Genomic DNA, 24,996 nt, shown 5'->3' with positions numbered 1-24,996 from the left:
TTTCCAGTTATGCATAGCTTAGTCTCACTCTTCCTGAAATATGTGTTAAGAACAATATCTGTGAATAGTTGTATAGTAGACAGGAGGAGTCATGAAATATAAATCTAGATTATAATTTATGTTTGAATTATGCTCAAACCAATTAAATTTGTATTCACAAGATTGATTACAGTAGTAGTTGATTACAGTTCCCTGATGGCTTAGTGGTTAGGATTCCAGGCTTTCACTGTCGTGGCCCGGGTTCAATCCCTGGTCAGGGAACTGAGATTCCACAAGCCTTGCGGTGCAGCCAGAAAAAAAGAAATATCGGGTTGAGCTTGTATTTACTGTGTTCATAATTGGCCTCTGAATCGTCGACCATTCTTTACAGAAGTAAAGAAGGAATGATGGGGCAAACTGTAAAAATCATTGAAAATAGGGCCTCCTTAAGGAGCCGTATGGAATAACTCATCAGTTTTTGTGTGCCAATTAGAAATAAAACTTTTGTTGGTGAAATGGCAAAATGAAGCAAATGAGTTTTGTGCTTTCTTCAGCTTTTTTGAGAGAAGTTGGATAGAGGGTTAGAATGAAAGATTTTGTTTATGAAAATACATGGAATACCACTTGATGTAAGATACTACTTGATGTTATTGTTTTGGAGATACTTAGGATAGGCTGGCAGTGCAGTTAGTCTAATGGAAATCTCTGGCAAAAATAAGGATTGGCAAAACTTGTTAAAATTCTTCCAGAAAATGAAGAATTTCTTAGGCAGGGTGGTGAATTCATAATATTGAATTTAAAATCCTGATTTTAAAATAAAGTTAAATATAAATGATAGAGAAAAATACTGTGTGTTGTCTCTTGGAAAGTACAGTAATTGAGAAAACTAACAATATAAGTAGGAATCTTTAGTTACTAGTGCCTTTTGTCTCATAAGCTTATAGGGGGGAAAACCAGGCTTCCATATTTCGTAAATGCAACAACAGTCACAAAGCAGACACTTCAGAGCAGAGTCGGAATTAGAACTCAGAAATAGAGGTTTAAATGTATATACTGGGTAAATTGGATAAAGCTTCCCTTATGCATATATTATTAAGTGTATTTTAGTAGATAATTGAATGGCTTGGTTATGGGATTAATCTCTGGGTTTTTGATAACTGTTACTGAGATTGACTTATGCAGATAACCTTGATACAGGGAGAGATCAGGATGCAATGTATTTAATCAAGCACTCTTAAAACTGTCTTGTTAAGTAAAGAACCTAGGGGACTGGTTATAGAGTTCAGTCGTTGAAGATTTGTGTCTGGGAGAGTAGGGTTATAAAGCTTGAACTTAAACGTTTTCTTTAGACTTTCAGATTTGCCTTTATCTTCCTTTGCAGCCTCCAACTGGTGCAGATACTATGGTTAAAGCTGGAGTTAGCACTAACATCAGTACCAAGCACCAGTGTATTACTGCTATGAAAGAATATGAAAGCAAGTCCCTAGAGGTCAGTAAAATGCATTACAGAGTATCACCCTAACCTTTTGATTCTATTGGGAAGCAGCTTTTTTAAATGTTTTTGATTATTTTTTAGGATTTATGTAAAAAATTAAGATTAACCAAATTATTTTTTTTAATTAATATATTATTTATAGATACCTTTTGTTTTAGGCAAGGATGATATTCAGCTTATATGTACGGGTATAGTTTTACTAATAGTCTATTCTGATTGGCTGTTGCTCATACTACACTGGACAGTGTGTGCACATGCATGTGTTTTTAGTAAACTCATGCAAAGTCATAAGTGTGCAACACAGTAAGTAAATCATTATCAGCATCCCTGATGTCCCCTTTGGGCCTTGCCCCCAAAGTCACAATCCTCCCCTTCCAAAGGTAACCACTATCCTGACTGCCCATGTTTTGCCCATTTTTGAATTTTACATAGATGGGATCTTATATTACGTACTCTTAAATCTGTCTTTCAACATTGTGATGTTTATCCATGTTGTGTGAAGTTATAGGTTGTTCATTATCGTTGCTGTGTGATAGTTCGTTGTACATTTTGACTGTCATCTCCGGTTGTTGCTGTTGCTTCTTTTACGTTCCAAACTGTGCTTGCTTCTTTGGAGTATACAGAAACACCCTTACTTGTGAGACAAAACTGTTAAACTTTATCTCTTCTTTTCCTAAGTTTTCTGAATTCCTCAGAATCGTCCATCTTTTAATCAGCTAATCTTTACATTTGGGGTGGGAGTAGACAAGATTATTGTCTAAATGAAAGTATTATTGTCTATAGAAGAAAATTGAAATTAAGATGTGGTTGGTCCTTTGGCCTGTAGTTTTATGGTAATTATGGTATGGATTTTAATGTCCATTATACACTGTTGAAAATGTTTTTCTATAATGATAGTAAGTTAACCATTCCATAGTTTTCTGTTTTTTTAATCATGGTTCCTATGTGAACACAGAAATTGAATACTAAATTCAAGTATTTAGCCTCCTAAATAATTTTTTTGGCTGCATATTAATTTGGAATATGTTTTCACTTACTCTAGGAACTTCGTTTAGAGGATTATCAGGCCAACCGGAAAGGCCCGCAGAACCAAGTGGGAGCAGGTACCACGACTGGCTTGTTTGGGTCTTCTCCAGCCACCTCCAGTGCAACAGGACTCTTCAGTTCTTCCACTACGAATTCAGGCTTTGCCTATGGTCAGAACAAAACAGGCTTTGGAACTAGTAAGCACTTGACATCATATTGGGCCATATTGAGGAGGGACAGACAACTGAAAGTAAAACATAATTGTCATTTTTGTGCCTAAGTGCTATGGAGAAAAATGATTCAGGGCTGCTAGAGGAATAGGAAATGCCTGGTACGTTTGTGGGGGGTGGGGAGAAATATAGTATTAAGTGTAGATGATTAAGAAGGGCTTCACTGATAGGTGGTGTTTGATCAGTGACCTATCTGAAGAAGGTGAAGCATAAAGCTATACAGATTTCTGGGGGAAGAATATTCCAGCTGGAGGAAACTAGAAGTCTAGAAATCCTGAGTTTTTGCCAAAGGGGAGAGGACAAGGGGAAGTACTGGAGGATATAGGGGAATATATTTTATAGGCCTTTGTGGGCCAGTGTCAAGATCTGAATTTTTATTTGAGTCAGGAAGCCATTAGAAGGTTTAGATAAGTCATGTGATTATGAATAAAGGATCATTCTGAAGGCTGCTGTATTAAGAGTAGATTGTATGGGGGCAAGGGTGGAAACAAATCAGTTAGAAAAGCTGTTGCCCTATCCACATGAGAGATGATGTGGCTTGCAGAGAATGGTGCTATGGTATGGTAAAAATGTCAGATTCTGGAACCAGTTTGAATGTAGAACCGATGGGATTTATTGATGGATTGATTTATGTGGGATGTGAAAGAGGGGAGTCTAGGATGATTACTAAATTACTTTATAAAAGTGTTACTTTTGCAAAAGTAATACACATATATGATTTAAAGTTCATGAGATACAAAAACGTACATATCCAAAGGTCTTTTCTTCCGCGCCCCCCCCCCCCCCCGCCCCCAGCCACCAGTTTGCTTCTGTAGAAACAAGCAAAAGTTACATTTTTGGGGGTAGCCTTCTATAGAGTCACACACAAATACACAAACGAATACACGTTTAAGTGGCATTTACATTCTTTTCAGTTTTGGTATTCTGTGATTTAGTTCAGCCATTATTAAGTATTGTTATTGTGTCACACCCTATGCTGGATATATTGCTATAAAGAGAAAGCCCCTGTTCTGAGGAAAAACTTAGTCTAACAAGGTTAAAAATACACACATAGACTTTAAGTGTAGTGTGTAATCTTGTAAAATAGACAAAAAACTATGGGGTCACAAAGGAAGATTACTTAGCCCAGCCCAGGTTCTTGGGGTCAGAGTATTTTTGTAGAAAGTAGAGTCTGAACCAAATCTGGAGTTATGTGAAGAAAGGTGGAAAATGAAGTGGTTATCCAGTTTGAGTAATGAATGAATGTAGGGTAATTTAGATATGTAATCAATAACATAGACTATTGAAGTAACTAGATAATGTGAGGTTTGGCATTTCCCCCCGCCATTTATTTTTCCTTTTCTTTTCCTGAAAGGTACGACTGGATTTGGAACAAATCCAGGTGGTCTTTTTGGCCAACAGAATCAGCAGGCTACCAGCCTCTTCAGCAAACCATTTGCCCAGGCCATAACCACCCAGACCACTGGCTTTTCCTTTGGTAATACCAACACACTAGGACAGCCAAGCACCAACACCATGGTAAGGAAACAGGTCTTATTTGTAGAGCTAAGTAATGAGGCTTCTAATCATGTCAAATTAACAAGTTCTATCTCTACTGCAGTTCTTAAGGGTTGACGGTATGTGTAGTAAAGGGAAGAGAGCAAAATCTTTGAATAATTAAGACATAGATTCTAGTCCAGGCTCTACTCTGTATTTAATGAGAGGCTATTGAACAAGTCACTTATCCTTTCTGGGCATATTTTCTCATCACTAATCACTGCTTAGTGTGCTAGAATTGGCCGTCCTGAAGCTATACCTTAGGACATTGACTCCAGCCGTTCTATAAAGTATAGGAGAAAATATTTATAAACTACTGGCTCTATTTCAGAAGGTTCTTTCAGCTCATTCCCTTAAGTGGAGTCAGGCAAAGAAGTTTAGTTCATTAAAATAAATAAGAGAGAACTAAAACTTAGAGCCATGTTGGATAATTGCTACTTCTGTCCAGATAGTAGAAGAGAAAGTCCTCATAGTCATTAGCAGTTTATTTCTAGGGACTCTTTTATGGAAGTATAAAATTAAAGGTTAATTTGAGGTATGATTTACTGATTAGAATCCTTGGAATATACCCGGTTTTAAAATTAGGGATAACTTTGCCTGATTAAAAAAAAAAAAGTACAGGTAGACGCAAAAATCTTCAAAATACTGGCAAACTGAATTCAACAACATATAAAAAGGATTATACACTGTGACCAAGTGGGATTTATCCTAGGAAGGTTGGTTCAACATATTTTCGTATTAATGTAATAAACCGTAAAGTAGAATAAAGTACAAAAGCCATATTGTCACCTCGGTAGGTAGAGAAAAGACATTTGACAACCTTTCATACTAAAAACACTCAGAAAGGAATAGAAGGGAACTCAGAATAGCCAAAACAGTCTTGAAAGAAAAGAAAGCTGGAGTGATGAAGTGATGAAGACAGTGTAATACTGGCATAAGGCTAGACGTATAAATCAGGGGACTAGAATTGAGAGTCCAGAAACAAGTCCTCATGGTTAATTGATTTTCAACAATAGTACTAAAACAGTTCACTACGGAAAGAATCTTTAAACAAAGAGTGCTGGGATAATGGTTTTCCACATGCAAAAGCACGAGGTTGGACCTTTTCTTTATACAGTTGTGGTAACTATAAAAGTTAGCTTAAAATGGATCAAATGTAAGAGCTAAAACTATAAAACTCATAGAAGAAAAGGAGTTAGGCAATGATCTGTTAGATAGTACACCAAAAGCAAAAGCAGCAAAAGGGAAAAATAGATTGGGCTTCTTCAAAGTTAAAAACTTTGGTGGGTCAAAGGGGATACCATCAAGAAAGCAGAAAGAATACCTGCAAATGGGAGAAAATATTTTCAAGTCATGTATCTCACAAAGGACTTGTGTCCAAACAATTAAGAACTCTTATAATTCAATAATAAGACAGCCCATTAAAAAATGGACCAAAGACTTGAATAGACATTTTTCCAAAGAAGATAAATGACTAATAAGCACATGAAAAGGTACTCAATATCAGTAGGCATCAGGGAAACTGCATTTCAAAACCACAGTGAGATACCACTTCATATCCACATAGGAAGGCTATAAACAAAAAGACAATGATAATGAATGTTTTCAACAATTTGGAGAAATTGGAACCCTCATGCATTGCTGTTTGGAATATAAAATAGTGCAGCCACTTCGGAAAAATTTGGCGATGCCTCAAAATGTTAAATGTAGAGTTAGCATATGACCCAGCAGTTGCACACCTTGGTATTTCCCCCAAGAGAAATAAAAACACAAGAACTTGTATACAACTGATCATAATAACTAAAAGGTGGAAACAACCCAAATGTTCATCAGTGATGAAGGGATAAACAAATGTGGTATATACATACAGTGGACTATTATTCAGCCATTAAAATGGAATGAAGTACTGTACATGCTACAACATGGATGGACCTTTTAAACATGCTAAGTGAAAGCCATTCACAAAAGACCACGTTTTGTATGATTCCATTCATATGAAGTGTTCAGAATGGACAAATCTATGGAAACAGAAAGTAGATTAGTGGTTGGTTGCCTAGGAATGGAGAGTGACTGCTAATGGGTCCAGGGTTTCTTTTTAGAGTGATCAAAATTTTCTGAATTTAGAATGGGGGTGGTTGCATAGCACTGAACATAGAAAAAACCCACTGAATAGTCCACTTTAAATAGGTAAACTTTATGGTATGTGAATTATATCTCAGTAAAGCTGTTTAAAACACTACGTTGAATTCTCAATTCAGCTATAGCCCATTAATGCAATATTCTTCTTTTGTTGACTAATGCATAAAAAAATCTTTAAACATTGGATGATACAAACTTTGCTTATTTGAAATTGTGTAGTTTCTCATTACAAATGAAGATTTAACATTACACTACTGCCTTTGTCCAGATTAATTTGATTATTTTCAGCTGATTATTTTCAGTTATTTGATTCAAAGTCCATTCTCCAGCTCAGTATTAATGTGTTCTTTTGGCATAACTCTGAAAATGAAGCACCCTGTCATGGCATTTTGTTTTCAGTGTGGCAACCCAGTTATCTCTTAGAGCACAAGAGTTAGTATAAAGTCTTTATAGCTATCCAGGACTGTGTTGCTCATCAGGCTTAGATACAGATACGAATTTCTGGTCCTGCCACTTAGGGGCTGTGACATCTTGGGCAAGTTTTTAACTGCTCTGAGCCTTATTTTCTTTCGGAAAATGGCCCTGCTTTTCAGGGTTGTTGTGAAGAAAAGAAATGTTCTATGTATTTAGCATAATGTCTGTCACATAAACTTGAAAAAATGGCAACTATTATTAATAATCTAAGACTTTTAAAGACAACTGACTATTGTAGGTTTTCTTGTAATCTAGATTACCTTTTACAGGGTTTATTTGGAGTAACCCAAGCCTCACAGCCGGGAGGTCTTTTTGGGACAGCTACAAACACCAGCACTGGGACAGCATTTGGAACAGGAACAGGTCTCTTTGGGCAGACCAGTACTGGATTTGGTGCTGTTGGTTCGGTAGGTTTTTGCAGTTGACTATAACTTGAAGATGTGTATAAATCTGTTAAAGGAATTTCTAAGAAAAATCTGTCTTTTGGGAATTCCCTGGTGGTCCAGTGGTTAATACTCAGTGCTTTCACTGCCATGGGCCTGGGTTCAATCCCTGGTCGAGGAACTAAGATCCTACAAGCCATGCAACGCAGCCAAAAAAATAAATAAATTTTTTAAAAATGGAAAAAAAAGAATGCTGAATTTAAAAAAAGAAAGAAAGAAAAGTCTGTCTTCGAGTATTTTTTTGGGTTATAGTGTATGATTTGATACTGATAGTAACTGAAAGCTATTTGGTAACTTAAAAATAGGTAACTTATAATAGGTTTATTTTCAAAAAGTAAGTTCTTTTTAAAACTTGTTTGTTTCAATACTTGTGTGGAGTTTACTTCTGATAGTAAAATTTCACTCCCGTTGGTTAAATTGTTGAGTTTAAGTTGAGGTGCTTTTGCTCTTAAAATCAGGTTTGTTTTTTTTTTTTTCTTTTTTAAATAAATGAATGAATGAATGAATGTACGTATGTATGGCTGCGTTGGGTTTTCACCGCTGTGCGCGGGCTTTCTCTAGTTGCAAGGAGAGGGGGCTACTCTTCGTTGTGGTGCATAGGCTTCTCATTGTGGTGGCTTCTCTTGTTGCGGAGCACGGGCTCTAGGCACGCGGGCTTCAGTAGTTGTGGCTCGTGGGGTCTAGAGCGCAGGCTCAGTAGTTGTGGCGCACGGGCTTAGTTGCTTCGCGGCATGTGGGATCTTCCTGGCCCAGGGCTCAAACCCAGGTCCCCTGCAATGGCAGGCAGATTCTTAACCACTGCGCCACCAGGGAAGCCCAAAATCAGGTAATTTTAAATTCCTATTTCTAACTTCTATTTTGGGTGATAAGTTAGTATCGTATTTGTTAATTAAATATTTTTGGTGGTGATCAAGTTGTTAAAATTGTTGGTATTCTCAAGGTCTTCATGCCACTGGAGGCTTAACTGAATTTTTTTCCTTGTTAAGTCATTTAAGTAAAAAATTACTATATAGGAATACACTTGACCTAAAAAACAATAGTAAATACTGCTTAAAGAAACTATATGTCTGTATTATGTACCCATTGTAACAAGCTTTGAACTGCAGTTTAAAAAAAAAAAGAAAGAAAAGTCCCCAAATCATGTGGTTGTTTTCATGGAGATTGAAATCTATTATTTCTTATGTGAGGTGAGAAAATTATCGAATGCTTCAGAAAGTTATTTTTTAACAACTTTATTGGGATATAATCCATTTGCCATGCAATTCACCCTTTTAAAGTTTAAAATTCAGTGGTTTTTAGCATATTCACAGATTGTGCAGCTATCACCATAGTCAATTTTAGAACATATTTGTCACCCTAAAAAGAAACGTCATCTCCATTAATAGTCACTTCTCATTTCCCCCCAAGTCACTTCAGGCCTGCTGTCTCTGGATTTACCTATTCTGGACATTTCATATAAATGGAGTCACATCGTTTGTGACTGACTTCTTTTACTTAGCATAATGTTCTGAAGTTTCATCCATGTTGTAGCATGTTTAAACTTTTTACTGTAACTCCTTCTACTGGCACATTAAATACATGATAACGTTTCTGTTACAAGGTAAAAAATATTTGATTGCCTTGTTGTTGTTGTTTTTTTCTTTGTCTCACTGAAATATTATGTTTGATGAGGGGTTACCATTAACTTCTCAAGCCAGGAGCATTCTGTCTTGTTAATCTTGCTCAGATTAGTATGTTTTTCTGATAGTTATTCATCCTTCTTTATACCTTTTTTATAAAAATTATGACATCTTCTGTCCCTTACCACACACCCAATCCAGTGTACCTAAGGTAACCTCTGTTTCCTGTTTGGAGTGTATCTTTATACTACTTAATATTTTCCTGTGTTGTGTTCTTTTTAGACCCTGTTTGGCAATAACAAGCTTACTACATTTGGAACCAGCACAACCAGTGCTCCTTCGTTTGGTACAACCAGTGGCGGGCTCTTTGGTAACAAACCAACCCTGACTTTAGGAACCAATACAAACACTTCCAATTTTGGTACATATAAAAAGCAGGTTTGACTCTCTTAAAGTTATACTGACTATACCACACATTCTCCTGATTCATATTATTGGGAATATTTTAAAATTCTCAGGTAAGCTGTGGCTTGATATGAGGTACCAGAGGGAAAGGTTTAAAATCAAGGACTTGGGTTGAGTTGCCTGGAAGAGATGTAAATTGCCTTAACTAATTTATATTCTCTGACTCCCTGCTTTGAATAAAATGGGGCATTCAGCACATGCAGTAGCAGTACTGTGCAGAATGTTGGTTCTCTAATGGAGGTAGATTTTTTTCAAAATAAGGAATCATTTTCTTTGGATTACCTCACCAATAATTGAGAAACAATAAGTGAAACACATTTGGTTGAGATAACACATTCTGTTAGGCCAGGTTTCAAGCAGGGAAGTAGTAAACAGATGAGATTAGATGATTCTTTTTTTTAACTTTCTGTTGTTGTTTTGTGTTTTGTTGTTTTTTTGAGATTTAATGATTCTCATTGGAAGTTGAAGCCTCTCTGATTTGGGGGATTGTTCAGTAGTTTTCCTATAGCTGTGTGTATTTTTGAATACATGTTCATTGGAAGAAATTTGGGAAATATATGTAAGATTGAATAACAGAAAAACAAACCTTATACTACTTTTAAGAGATATGCTGGAAAATTTTAAATTCGTTTAATAGAAACATTATTTCTATTATTTTAACTGTCTTTTATAACTACCTAATTAGGTTTTCAAACAAATTCAACATATTTTGAGATAAATCATATATGAAAAGTTCATTTCATTACCAAGGGAAATAGTGGTTGAAATATTTGTTTTAAGGATTTCATGTGCCAGATGCAACATTAGGCTCTGGATATCTAGTGGGAGATGAGTACAAACATATGGTCATTTGCCGTAAGTCAGCAGTTACAGTTTTTCAGTGAGTTTTTTTAAAAATAAATTTATTTATTTATTTAATTTATTTTTGGCTGAGTTGGGTCTTTGTTGCTGCACACGGGCTTTCTCTAGTTGTGGCGAGCAGGGGCTACTCTTCCTTGCGGTGCATGGGCTTCTCGTTGTGGTGGCTTCTCTTGTTGTGGAGCATGGTCTCTAGGCATGCGGGCTTCAGTAGTTGAGGCTCACGGGCTCTAGAGCACAGGCTCAGTGGTTGTGGCGCACGGGCTTAGTTGCTCTGTGGCATGTGGGATCTTCCTGGACCAGGGCTCGAACCCGTGTCCCCTGCATTGGCAGGCGGATTCTTAACTGCTGCGCCACCAGGGAAGCCCTTCAGTGAGTTTTTTAATGATTGTGTACTGGAGAAAGAGGCTACATTAAGCATCCATTGGAAAGTTATATGTGTTCATGGAAATATGAACTATGTGAAGGAGATAGATAGGTCCTTGTCAGGTACCAATTCCTAAATTAATGTTTTGATTTGAGTTTTGTAACCCCTTTTGTTGGGTTGTTCATTCACTCCTAGTAATGATTATCATTCTACCTATAATTCTTTTTGGCTGTACTCGATGAAAGAATGGTTTTGAGGCAGTGGACTTGGTTAGCATGGATATCAAATTTTGTGTATTTGTTTCTTATCTATGAAGTAAGATGGGAAAGATACTTAAGGGTTAAATCAGTGTTTTTCAGCCTTTTTTTTTTTTTAAAAATCCCTGTCACTCCCTCTTCCCCAGAGAGACTTTGTAGACCTTTTTCCTCTTAAAAATTAATCTTCTCACCCCATGAGATTTTAATACCACATATATACTGTGTCTGTTTATGTACTGTGGACCTTTGGAAGGCCATAAACCATCTTATATCTATCTTTTCTGCCCCTTAAGAAGTAATTTTGCTCCCTTTGAAAATGCATGTTTTTTGATAGCATACTTCATGTTCAGAATTAAATATATTTTCTATCTGACAAGGTGTTTGTGTAGGCTATTGATTTGAAAATGAAAACTCTCATCTTTATTTGATATGCCTCACTACTTATGTGCTGAATTTGAATTGTCCTTTTTTTTTTTTTAAATCCTTAATGTTGACCTAGTACCTGGCATAGACTAGGTGCTCACTAAAAGTTTATTAATGAATAAGTGGGGCCCTGAGAGGAAAGATTCCCTATACAAGTAAGGGTTGCAGGGTGGCAAGTTTTGTTTTACCCTTGGGTGAACTTGTCATTCCATTACCACCCCAGAGGGATCCAGATCTAAGTAAGACTTTCTTTGATGTTTCTATTGTCTTGAGAAGCTATCAGCTTTGGTGTTGTGGGCAGAGATAATCTTCTGATTTGGAAATAAGTCATATAACAAATCTGGAAATGGAATAAGGTTACACAAAGATTTGTCGTATCATATCATTGTTGGTTGCACGTTACCCAGTATGGGATTGTGTTTCATTATGATGGTGATTAATCCACAGAGTGAAAAGATTCATCTACAATTGATGTTGCCACATCCTTAAGTCATTCTTTAGAGTCATCAGTTCATTCTCTTAGTAATTATTCCTAACAGGGACTAGTTTAAGGTTAAGTGAATGAATAGAATTGTTTCAGGAGAGAAATTACAAGCAGGATGTCAACACTTGTGAGCAACAGTTTAAAGAGGTTGAAGATCTTTTGGGTATTGATAAGATGGTACTCGGTAATAAATTATTGGTTCCTCATGCTACATGGTTAAGGGGACAGTTGAGCTCTTTGTGTACATAGACATCTGATATTTTAAGCATTGTTTTTTTTTAAATTGAGATATAGTTGACATGTAACATTATATTTCAGATGTATTGGGTGGGCCAGAAAGCTCGTTTTTCGTAAGATGGCTCTAATAGCACTTAGTTGTCTTTAACTTCATTCGAAACAATTTTGTTAGATTGTATGTGACAGCATGCATTTGAAAAAAGACTTATCAAAATTGGTGAATTTTTGTGTAGCCATTTTAATATTGAAGATGGAAGAAAAAAGCAACATTTTCGGCATATTATGCTTTGTTATTTCAAGAAAGGTGAAAACACAACTGAAACGCACAAAAAGATTTGTGCAGTGTATGGAGAAGGTGCTGTGACTGATCAAATGTGTCAAAAGTGGTTCGCGAAGTTTCATGCTGGAGATTTCTCACTGGACAATGCTCCACGGTTGGGTAGACCAGTTGAAGGTGATAGCAATCAAATTGAAACAATAATTGAGAACAGTCATGAAGAACCTAGTGGCAAGACGGGAATAAAGACACAGACCTACTAGAGAATGGACTTGAGGATATGGGGAGGGGGAGGGGTAAGATGTGACAGGGTGAGAGAGTGGCATGGACATATATACACTACCAAATGTAAAATAGATAGCTAGTGGGAAGCAGCCGCATAGCACAGGGAGATCAGCTCGGTGCTTTGTGACCACCTAGAGGGGTGGGATAGGGAGGGTGGGAGGGAGGGAGACGCAAGAGGGAAGAGATATGGGAACATATGTATATGTATAACTGATTCACTTTGTTATAAAGCAGAAACTAACACACCATTGTAAAGCAATTATACTCCAATAAAGATGTTAAAAAAAAAAAAATTGAGAACAGTAAACGTTAAACCACGCGGGAGATAGCCGACATACTCAAAATACCCAAATCGAGCTTTGAAAATCACTTGCACCAGCTTGGTTATGTTCATCGCTTTGATGTTTGAGTTCCACATAAGTTAAACGAAAAAAACCTTCTTGACCGAATTTCCACATGCGATTCTCTACTGAAACGTAATGAAAACATTGCGTTTTTAAAACAAATTGTGACGGGCAATGAAAAGTGGATACTGTACAACAATGTGGAAGAGATCGTGGAGCAAGCGAAATGAACCACCAGCAGCCACACCAAAGGCCGGCCTTCATCCAGAGAAGGTGATGTTGTATATATGGTGGGATTGGAAGGGAGTCCTCTATTATGAGCTCCTTCCGGAAAACCAAACAATTAATTCCAATAAGCACAGCTCCCAGTTAGACCAACTGAAAGCGGCACTTGATGAAAAGCCTCCAGAATTAGTCAACAGAAAATGCATAATCTTCCATCAGGATAACGCAAGACCACATGTTTCTTTGATGACCAAGCAAAAACTGTTAAAGCTTGGCTGGGAAGTTTTGATTCATCCGCCGTATTCACCAGACATTGTACCTTCAGATTTCCATTTATTTCGGTCTTTACAAAATTCTCTTAATGGAAAAAAATTTCAATTCCCTGGAAGACTGTAAAAGGCACCTGGAACAGTTCTTTGCTCAAAAAGATAAAAAGTTTTGGGAAGATAGAATTATGAAGTTGGCTGAAAAATGTCAGAAGGCAGTGGAACAAAAGGGTGAATATGTTGTTCGGTAAAGTTCTTGGTAAAAATGAAAAATGTGTCTTTTATTTTTACTTAAAAAACTGAAGGCACTTTTTGGCCCACCCAATACAATGTAATGGTCCAATATTTGTATATATTGTGAAATGCTTACCACAATAAGTCTAAGTAACATCTGTCATCATATATAGATAGAAATTTTTTTTTCTCACTTACCCCTATGTTTCCTTCTAGGAGTTTTATGATTTCAGATCTTATATTCAAGTCTTTAATCCATTTTGTTTATGTTGTAAGATAATGGTCCAGTTTTATTCTTTTACATGTGGTTGTCCAGTTTTCCCAACACCATTTATTGAAGCGACTGTCCATTCTCCATTGTATATTCTTGGCTCCTTTGTCATAAATTAATTGACTGTTAATCAATTAATTGTTCTTAATTTTACTTTAAAGTTGTTTTGAAATAACAGAGTTGATAAACTTCTGTCAGTAAGAATCTGTGGAAATGTGTGGTATAAACAGTGTAAGTTGGGACTTACTTCCCTCCTGTGGGTTTGAGGTAGTTCACTAGTATCTTGTTTTCTGCTGTTTATGGGGTTGGAAGATCCTTTTTGGTTAAATTTTAACTCAGAAAGACAACATCTCCAAGTACATTTTCTGGGTTTTTTGTTTTTTGGGTTTTTTTTCTTTAAAGAAAATTGATTGTGCTTGAGTGGGCAGTACTCCATTTTTGTGGCATAGCTGTTAGTTAGGAGAATTGAAGAAAAGACTTAATGAATGCATGAATTAAATGTATTGAAAGTAAGTCAGGTTACTTGCTTGGATTTTTAAATGATGTTAGAAATATGTTTTCAAACTGTTTAATTCTTTAACTTTTGTTCTTGATATTTTTCATTCAGATATAAATTCAAATATTGGCATGATAAAGTATAATCTTAGTTGGTGACACTGACATATATTCAAAGACACTTTCTTTATTCTGTTATGTTGAACTTGTTCACCTCCATGATACCTTTTAAAAAGACTTCAGGTGTACCACAAACAGGATTTGCTGGCCAGTGATTGGTTTTTTTTTCCTCTTATCAAAAGAGATTAATGATATGTTCATTATCATTTGTTGATATTTAGCTCCAAAAGAAGTACAGAAACTGTGCACACATCTGAACAAAAGAGAAATAATAGCAGTAATGTGATGTGTAGGTGTCTTTGTGGGGAAACTTGTGGATTTTAGAGGGGAATCACAGGATTTTCTCTAAACGTTGGGTCATAGTGAAAGAGGATGGTTTGTTCAACTCTCCATCATCTCTGATAATGAAACAATTCAATTCAAGAAAGGTTATTCGTAGATTATCTTCTCTTTTTAACGTCAGCTAGCTGAGTCCTCGAATGCTCCTATGAGCTGATTGAGTCTGACTCCATTAAAGCTCCTCATGTGTGATCAGCCACACATTACTATTCATACAAGGTCCATCTGTTCAAAACAAAAGCTGCTGTAGAGATTTTTATAGGTAATCTTCTCTTAGCAAGAACCTTTAGGTTCAGTGAAGTGTCTTTGTTGACTCTTATTTTTTAGTGAAAGTTTAGGGGAATTGATTTTTCTTCTACTAATTAAACATGAAACATAGAATGGAGGCTTTGAGTCTTACGAAGGGAATGTTCCCCAAGCTCAAGCACAATCACTTTGCTTTAATATTGGGTATTATCCTATATTGAATTGATATTTCAAGTCTAAAATGTAATTAAGTAAATAGGAAGACTGTGGGATCTGTTTATACTTACTTAAACTTAAAAATTAAATTAGCCTACCATTTAGGATTTCTAAGTATCAAAAAATGAAGGGATGCAAAACTTAGGGTCAGACTGCTTTGTTTTAAACTCCCTTGTACAGGACATTGAGAGTTGTGTTAATGTACAGTCCACTCATTCTTTTGTCCTTCTAGGGTTTGGCACAAATACCAGTGGGAATAGTATTTTTGGAAGTAAACCAGGACCTGGAACTCTGGGAGCCGGGCTTGGTGCAGGATTTGGAACAGGTAAGGAACTGTACCATAAGATTTAGGAAGTGATACAACTAAATCTAATTGCTGGAACTTAAGATCTCTGTTTGATCATATACATGGAAATAAAAGGCCTAGATTTTCATTTTCACAAATGGATTTAGAAAACATTCCCATATGCTTTACCAGATTTTAAAACGCTGGCACATTTATCTTAGAGGCTGTCTGTTCCTTTTGTACAGAATGTTTGTCCTCTGATAGTCCTGGTCTACCTGGGATTTTCAGTACTTAATGTGTTATGTCAGAAGATACACATATTTTGAATTTTGGTCAGTCTTGCCAATTTTTAATTTGCCTTCCAAAAAGAATGCCAGTTTGCATTTTTGCTCATATTTTATAAAAGTGCTCATTTTTTCATACCCTTTCCGTATTGTTGGGCTTCTTCATCTTTGTGTGCCTGATAGTGGAAGTTGGTATGTTCTGATTTACACTTCACTGATTACCAGTGAAGGATACCCTTGTGTACGTTTGCCAGACATTTGAATCTTTCAGCTCTCTATTCATAATATTTGATCATTGTTTCTTTATTTTTGAGAATGCTTTATATATTGTGGATATTAACTCTTTTGGGTTGTATGGTAAACTTCTTGAGCTTTTGAGCTTACTCAAATTCTACTACATATATTTTGCAAGAAATAAAAACTAAAAAGCTGTAGTTTTTTGTACAATGTGATCCTTAAACTTAAGCAGAATATAACATCTGACATCATGTTCTCTTCTAATCCCAGAAGGAAAATTAACTTTGGTGTGGTCTTTTTCAAGGTAGTTTGATGCTAGACACCTTATGAACCATAAACCTAAGCTGCGATAAGATGCTGCTCTAATGTCTGTTACCAGATATTTCCAGTCAGTCTTTGTTTATCATTTAATTTTGTTTATGATATCTTAATGTACAAGTTTTATTTTTATGTGGTCAAAGTTGTTATTCTCTCCTCTTTGGCTTCTGGGTCTTGCAGATTATGATTAACAATGCTTTATTCTGTAGTGTAAGATTATAAAGTGGTCTATAACTTTTTTCCTGATGCTGTTGTCTTCTGTCCCACAATAATGTAATACCTCAACCTCTTTATTTATTTGAATATATTCGGTTTTCCTTGAACAGTTGTACCTCACAGACGATGAATCTCATTTTCACTGCTGTTATATAATCCTAATTCATGCTTTGCCCATATAAACTAAAAGCCAAATACAATTAATAAAGAATTTTACACCCCCAACCTTAGCAGCAATAGATCATGTAGGGAAACGAGAATTGTGAATCACTGAGTACACTGAAATTCTTTGGTGGTCACGTCTGCTAAAGCAGACTTTTGGCTCTGAGAGGAATGTGTCTGGAGAGTATCAGATATAAATACCCACATTAATGAATTCTGCATTTCATGGTATCACAATTAGGATAACATTGTAGCTTTGGACTGTGTTTTAGGGGCACATTAGGTAAGTGGGTATTCCTATGTAGATAGCTTCTTGTTTTGAATGATAGAGATTCAAACTCATACCTCAACAGAAGTACATTTTCATGTAACATAGGCCTTTGGGTACTTCATGAGTAGTAGACTGTAGAAACCTTAAGTGTACAAATACATAAATTTTTTGTACACCTAGATTTAAGTGACCAATCTTAGTGTAAAATGTTTTATATTATCCTTTGGTGTATGATTAAATCATGGGTGCATCAGTTTCTTGTTTCACACAGGTATTAACTGTCATTAGCACTATCAGTAGTATGCCATTTTCTTGGTAGTAATTAGTAACAATACTAAGAAGTTTTAGTTCTTAAAATTTTCCATAAAGTCATAAGTTTAAGGGTACATCTAGTAAAGTTTGTTACACTAAGATATACACAGAAAAATCTACCCAAAGCTAATAGGTAACATAGATAAAATTAAATTCTAACATTTATTAGAAAATCTCAATGAGGTATAACCATTTTTATTTATTCTTTGAGCATCCTTGGAGTTTTTAGGACCACTGTTACCATGGTGCCACCAGTATATCTTCCTTATGACTCCTACAACTACCTGTAAATATAACACAATTCATAAATTGACACTATTATACATCAGAATGTCCCTCAACTTGTGTAAGTCCTTTCACTAAGTATAAAAAGCCATTTGTGCATAATATAAGACTGATCTGGATAAAATACATATTTTTATTATTTTGTAGGTTATTGAAATATAGTGATTTTTAGACTGTTTCATGATTCTTCAGGGCTAATGCAAGTACACACCCATCCAGAACAGAACTTTTTATCCATTTTATATATTCAGGTTTCACCTAAAGCCTTTTGTTTAGGGGTAAGGAGGTTTTGTTCTCTAGGGGAAAAAAAAAGAATCCTGAAATTTTTACTGTAAACTATGTCCTTTAAGGGAGTAATATAGGGACTTCTCTGGGGGTGCAGTGGTTAAGAACCCGCCTGCCAACGCAGAGGACACGGGTTCGAGCCCTGGTCCGGGAAGATCCCACATGCCGCGGAGCAGCTAAGCCTGTGCGCCACAACTATGGAGCCTGCGCTCTAGAGCCCATGAACCACAACTACTGAAGCCCGCGTGCCTAGAGCCTGTGCTCCACGACAAGAGGAGCCACTGCAATGAGAAGCCCGCGCACCGCAACGAAGAGTAGCCCCCACTTGTCACAACTAGAGAAAGCCCGCGTGCAGCAATGAAGACCCAACGCAGCCAAAAATAAATAAAATAAACAAATTTTTTTAAAAAGGGAGTAATATAACTTTAGTTTTTCTTGGAGTTTTCACCAGTTTCTAATGGGTTGGAACTTTAAAAGAAGTCTTATTCCCTGTTTCAAAGCTGGGTTTTTTAAGGTGAAATAATCCCATTGCTATATTGCTATTATCTTATTATTATTAGTGAGAGTTGGACAGTTAAGGAGTGTTTTGTTCATTTAGGAGTCACCCTCATTAATTTATATTGTATGCATTCTCTGAGTGTAAACTTCCTATCCTTTTTTTTGGGTTGCAATCTCAAGACAGTTTCCATTCGATATTTTTGACCTCCAAGTATTATATGTTTGAAGTGATTTTCCTGGTAAACCATATCTCTGTCAAGAAACATTGGTATGTTAAAAAGAACTTCAGATCTTCCAAATTGCCATTAACTTTTTCTTTGGGGTGGGGGGAGGGATGGAAAAATGTTTTTAACTTATGCCAATAACTTATCCTAAAAAAACTAAATTATTCCCACTTTACACTTTAAAAATCATTGCCAACAACACGGTCCATAAGCAAGATTCGTTAAGCTTTAAAACATTACAGGTTTCTGCAGCGGCCTTCTCCCTGGTGAAAATAAGTTCTTATTCCATCCACAGATTTAGGCTGAAACTTGAATCTGTTTAGTAACCTCATCACAAGGCATTCAGCTTTTTGTAAAACAAACAAAAAAATTGTCAGAAATAGTTTTCATGAGACGGTATACTTGAAAGTGTTACTTTTTGCTCTTCAAAGAAGATATATTGGATTTGGTTTTCTATAGCCTGCATGTTAGTCAAAAAGATGACGTTTTACTTGGTTCAGTTGAGTATTTTGATTTGCAGATATTGAAATTTAAGGAGAATTGACAATTTTAAAATTCTTTAGAAATCTGTTTTACTATAGAGTAGCAATTAAGAGCCCTGGTTGTATTGTCAGATGCATCAAGGTGTGAACTCTGGTTTCACCACTTACTACATTTGTGACATTGAGCTAATTATTAAACCCTCCATTTTCTCTTCTGTGAAATAGGGACAATAGTTCCTGCTTCAGGCTTGTGAAGGTTAAATGATATGATAGTAGTTAATATTTAATGAATGTTAGTATCTACCAGACCTCTTCAGTGCTTAATATGTGTTTATTTTAATTGTAGGATAAATATCTAAGCTATGTATTATTATCTCATGTTATAGTTGAGGAAACTGAAGCACAGAGAGGTTAAATATTTTGCCTATGATATATATGATGTACTCAACACAGTTCTTGGCATATAGTTAGCATTTACTGTATTAGATTTTTTGTTGAAATGAGTGGTTATTATGAAGTTTCCAAATGTATTACATTTTTAAGTAACTGACCTCTGGCGTAACATTCAAAGAATCTACTGTGGCGCTTTTTCTTTCCTCTTGTCTCCATAGCTCTTGGTGCTGGACAGGCATCTTTGTTTGGGAACAACCAACCTAAGATCGGAGGGCCTCTTGGTACAGGAGCCTTTGGGGCCCCTGGATTTAATACTACGACAGCCACTTTGGGCTTCGGAGCCCCCCAGGCCCCAGTAGGTAAGTGTCAGTTACTTTAGAAGCCTTTACTCAGTTTATTTCTTGCTAATACTTAATTTGCTGACTTGATTTTCCACCCCACCCTATCCCGTCCCTACCAAAGCGGTATATACACACAGGTCATTAAACAATCATGCAGTGCAGAAGGGCTTATAATAGGTCCTGGCCTTCCCCGCTTCCCCACTCCTAGGTTTACTCCCCCAAAGAAACCACTTTTGTTATAGCTTTTAATTCATCTGGCGTGTACGTAAGTTTATATCTCTAAATGATGTGCTTATATTGCTGTGTTTTGCTTAAGTCTACATATATCAATATTTAACTTGTTAATGGTAGATTAGAATTTAGCTCAGTTATCACCTCTGTTTTTTATTCACTTCTCCCAATATATCTGTTTACTAAATTCCCTAAGTTTAGGGTTTTTTGTTGTTGTTGTAGCTGGATTTGAGACTTTTTAAAAAAATTATTTATTTGGTTGTGCCAGGTCTTAGTTGCGGCTCGTGGGCTCCTTAGTTGCGGCTGCCAGCTCCTTAGTTGTGGCATGCAAACTCTTAGTTGCAGCATGCATGTGAGATCTAGTTCCCTGACCAGGGATCGAACCCGGACCCCCTGCATTGGGAGCGCGGAGTCTTATCCACTGCGCCACCAGGGAAGTCCCCCACAAGTTTAGTTTTATCTATTAAAGTGTTTTTCATACTTCATTCGTTTGAATACCCCTTCCTAGTTTTTGTGGTATCTGCCTGCCACCTTTGTTATTATTTCTAATTTAAAATTAACTTACTTTGTAACTTAAATATCTTTTTTTTTTAAAGAAAACTATGTTTTACCAAAAATAAAAAACTGATGTCACCTGGCAGATATAGAGTAACTGAGATGGATGGATGGATGGATGGATGGATGGATGGATGGATGGATGGATGGAAGGAGAGAAGGAAGGAGTGAGTCTCTGTACCATTAAATTCATCTCCTGTACTATCATGATCCATGTTTCACATTTTGAGAAACCATGCAAATTTCCATGTCCTTACATACTTTGCAAATTTAAACTATGTCCCTACATACTTTTTCTTACTCTGTCAACTAGGAGATAGTATTTCTTGAGTCCCCTTGGTCAAGTAAGGCTAATAGTGCTCTTCCTTACCCTTCTTTTTGTCTCATTTCTTTGCCCTTTTTATATTTTTGTATTGATAAAGTTGATAAAGTACTCTCTTCTAATAATTACTGTCTTCTTTTCTTTGGGTAAAGAATAATTTAAAAGTTTCAAATGAACATAGCATTTTATTATAACTGAAAATATTGCTACTTAACCAAGTAATCTTTTCTCATACAGCTTTTTCTTTCTCCTGGAACTTCTAATTATTTTTTTCCGTTGCATTACATTACCTGCCCTTATCACCTTAACACTAGTCCAAATTCTTAAGGGTGGTATTAGAATTCTTTTACCCTGGATACCTCATTCTTTGATCTCTCTGTCCTCCTGCAGCAGTATGAACTCTGATTACTCCCTAGGCCTTCAGCATTGCTCTAGTATATTCCCTTCAAGTCTACTCAGTGGGGACCGCTGTGTCCTGGATATAGGGTTTTCCTCTTTATCTATTTCCTGAATTTTCTGGAATGTGTCTTCAAGTAACATGGATATGAAAGGTAAACTTTGACTACTTACAGTTCTGAAAACATCTTCATTTGTTCCACACACTTTAATGTTATGGAATTCTGGTCTGAAAATAATTCACCCTCAGAACTTTGACGATACTTCTTGGATTAACCATTTCTGATAAGTCTAATGCCTTTCTGATTCTTGAGACTTGTTCCCCCCAGGCCCACAACCATTTAGGATTATCCCTTTGTTCTGAAATTTCAGTGATTTGCTTAGATCTTTTCTTTTTTCTTTTTTGGCCACGCCACGAGGCATGCGGCATCTTAGTTCCCCGACCAGGGATTGAACCTGGGCCCCAGCAGTGAGAGCGCCAAATCCTAACCACTGGACCACCAGGGAATTCCTAGACCTTTTCTGTCTTAACATTTGATTTTTTTCACCCATGTTTCTACTTTGTAGAAGTTTTTTTTTAATTGTCTTCTGAATCATCCTTCTGGATTTTTTTTTATTGTCTTTCTCATTCTCTGGAAGTTCCTTTTTTTAAGCAGCCAGTTCTTAGATGCAGTTTTTTTCTTGAAACTCTGAATTTAATTGGCATTAAAATTTTTTTTAGAATTCTTCTGTTCCTTAAATTTTCAGGGTTATTTTTGTTTTGATCCTATTCTTTAATACTCAGTGATGCTTTCCAGTCATATTTAAGAATAAAATAATAAAAATCTCACTGGCAACTTGTGTATCTGGGTAGAGCTTTTTCATCAGTAGATTTCATTTGATAAGTAGCCCAGGAACCAGCTATTAGCCAAGGGTCCTCTAAATGTTAGAATATCACATTCTTAGCTCTGGGATGATACAGGTCCCCTTGTTGCCCTTGTTAACTTGATTTCATCAGAGGAACGCTCTCTGATATTTTGACTTATCTGTTGAGCATCAGGGATTAGGAGGATGATAGGGTATAGTAGTTGTTCTGTATATATGCTTTGCATTGGGTCTTCTCTCCTTCCACAGTCTCCGTTCATCAAATTTAGTCTTCTTGAATCTCTCAGCTTTCTGTGCTTCAGGCAGATAGTCCCCCCTTTTGGGGGGGACTATCTGTAATCCCCTTTGAGTGTACTCCAAGGTATGGTTTACTCTCTCCTGCTTGTCCACTTCTTTCTTCTAGGCATTTGTTATATTTTCTCATCTGTTCATTTACTACCTTCCTATTCTTTGTCATTGTGGGCTGTGTAGATATTTTAATTTGTTTTTTCCATAGATTTTAATTAGGTCTTTGGAGCTAGCAGAGGTGAATTAGAACTGTGAAAATTAGAATCAGTTTTATCATAAAATTAAAATTTTATTTGTTTTCCTTAGTTTTGATTTTAGTAGGAGGTAGCATAGATACCATAACCTGCTCTTTACATAGATAGCTTTTGAATGGTTTTTAATAATCCATCTTTTCCCAAAGCCAATTAAAAGTTCCTGACATGAATTTGATATTACAGTTATATACAGTAGTGTTTCTGCTCATTTAAATGTAGTTGTATTGATTTAGAATGTACATCTTTGCATCACAGGGTCTTAGTTATAAGGTGCTTTAGAGCTTGTGGGAGTCCGTTACTTAAAAGCCTCAGCTATGGTGGCTTCCTTACAAGTTCGTCCAGTCCATTGTTTTGTTCAGGTTGTTTAGAAACCAAAACCTGCCTTTATAGAATTTCCACCTGGTGGTTCTACTTCTACCTCCTAAAGCCAAGCAAAATCAGTCTCCTACAATTTCTTTGTGGTAACCTATTGCCTTTCTTTCAGATAAAGTATCAATTTCTTCTGGTCTCAGAAGACTTGATTTTTATACCTTTTTTCTCTCTCTTTAATCATTTGGTCATGATATGGTTTTTCAGTATGTTTTCAAATTATTATGAGCAGAACTGAATATAACACCAGTAAATGATAGCTTAACTAGCGCTTATGCTTGCTTATTCTCTTATTTTTGCTAACTTATCAGCTCTCTTTTCTGTATTTTATTTGAAATAATTCAGTTAACAGAGAAGATTTCATATTTAAACATACAGAAATAAAGACATCCTCACACACTTTCCTAATTATGTATGTTTGAATTTGTTGAGGAAGTTTTTTTGTTGTTGTTGTTGAGGAAGTTTTTATTTGGCATACCCAGGAGGGGTGACCTATACTTGTTAAATGGTGGGATCAGCTAGTGCTGGCCAGTGTTTTTTTTTAATTAATTAATTTATTTTTAAACATTTATTTATTTATTTATTTGGCTGTGTTGGGTCTTAGTTGCAGCACACGGGATCATTCGTTGCTGTGCGTGGGCTTCTCTCTAGTTGTGGCGTGCGGGTTTTTCCTCTCTCTAGTTGTGGTGTGTGGGCTCCAGGGCATGTGGGCTCTGTGGTTTGCGGCACGCAGGCTCTCTCATTGAGGCACGCAGGCTCTCTCATTGAGGCACGCGAGCTCAGTAGTTGTGGCGTGCAGGCTTACTTGCCCTGCGGCATGTGGGATCTTGGTTCCCCGACCAGGGAGCGAACCTGCGTCCCCTGCATTAGAAGGTGGATTCTTTACCACTGGACCACCAGGGAAGTCCCTGATCAGTGTTTTTTTAATGTATAATTGGCTGTCAGGTAACAAACTGACTAGTGAATATTAGAGTTCATTAAAAATATCCAGGGTTGTTTTAGTCTTATTGAATAGTCCACAGAACAACATTATGTTATTGGGTGGCTACTTTTCTGTATTTTTTTCTCACCAGTAGTCTTAAATTGGATTTAGGAACTTTATGAATACAGATGATTTACTATATGATCATTAAATTGACATCTCCTCTGGGTTTCACAATCCTGAGCAAATTTGTACTCTTTCCTAAAATATCAACATACAGTGTTTTAGTATTTAGTGAATACATCCAGTTTTAAGAATGCTTAATTTGACTACGGTGGATCTACCCCTTTTCATTAATTTTATTTTAACTGTCTGTTTTGGGTTTGTTGTTGATACTACTATTGTCTCTCCACTCCCCCACCCCCCACTCTGCTCCATTGTATTAAATTTTTCAAAATTTTTTGTTGGTGGCACTTCTTTTCTGTGGATTATCTTATTACATGTTGGCCTTAGCCTTATTTTAAATGTTTATAAAGGAAAAAGTATTTTTATTTCTAAAGTAACTTGTGTGATTTGATTTTTTTTATCAGTATTTTTTTTTGAAATATTTATCTTGCGAAGAGGTTTCTTCATCAATCAGGGTACAGTGCAGATTTTTTTGTTACTGTTTTCTTTTTACCGTGTACAATTGTTCCTGTCTGATGACGTTTGTTCTTACACGTTTTTTTTTTCTATTTCTTTATTTTATTTATTTATTTATTTTTTTGGCTGTGTTGGGTCTTCGTTGCTGTGCGCAGGCTTTCTCTGGTTGCAGCGAGCAGGGGCTACTCTTTGTTGCTGTGCGCGGGCTT

General features: G+C 36.3%; 1 protein-coding gene across 6 annotated transcripts in view; it reads left to right on the top strand.

Moving 5' to 3' along the window:
- NUP98 (nucleoporin 98 and 96 precursor) overlaps positions 1-24,996 on the top strand; it is a 97,314-nt gene that overhangs the window by 18,274 nt on the left and 54,044 nt on the right. For 3 of the 6 annotated variants that reach the window (XM_061201333.1, XM_061201336.1, XM_061201332.1), the window contains exons 6-12: positions 1,361-1,468; positions 2,517-2,697; positions 4,085-4,248; positions 7,149-7,286; positions 9,224-9,362; positions 15,583-15,675; positions 19,822-19,962. In XM_061201333.1, coding sequence (XP_061057316.1) covers positions 1,361-1,468; positions 2,517-2,697; positions 4,085-4,248; positions 7,149-7,286; positions 9,224-9,362; positions 15,583-15,675; positions 19,822-19,962 — 964 coding nt within the window. The remainder of the gene's footprint in view (positions 1-1,360; positions 1,469-2,516; positions 2,698-4,084; positions 4,249-7,148; positions 7,287-9,223; positions 9,363-15,582; positions 15,676-19,821; positions 19,963-24,996) is intronic. The other 3 variants (XM_061201337.1, XM_061201334.1, XM_061201335.1) reach the window with 2 other exon arrangements.

This window comes from Eubalaena glacialis, chromosome 10, assembly GCF_028564815.1.
Source record: "Eubalaena glacialis isolate mEubGla1 chromosome 10, mEubGla1.1.hap2.+ XY, whole genome shotgun sequence".
Lineage (NCBI taxonomy): Eukaryota > Metazoa > Chordata > Mammalia > Artiodactyla > Balaenidae > Eubalaena > Eubalaena glacialis.
The sequence above is the reverse complement of the archived record's forward strand: the minus strand, read 5'-3'. Positions and strand labels throughout refer to the sequence as shown.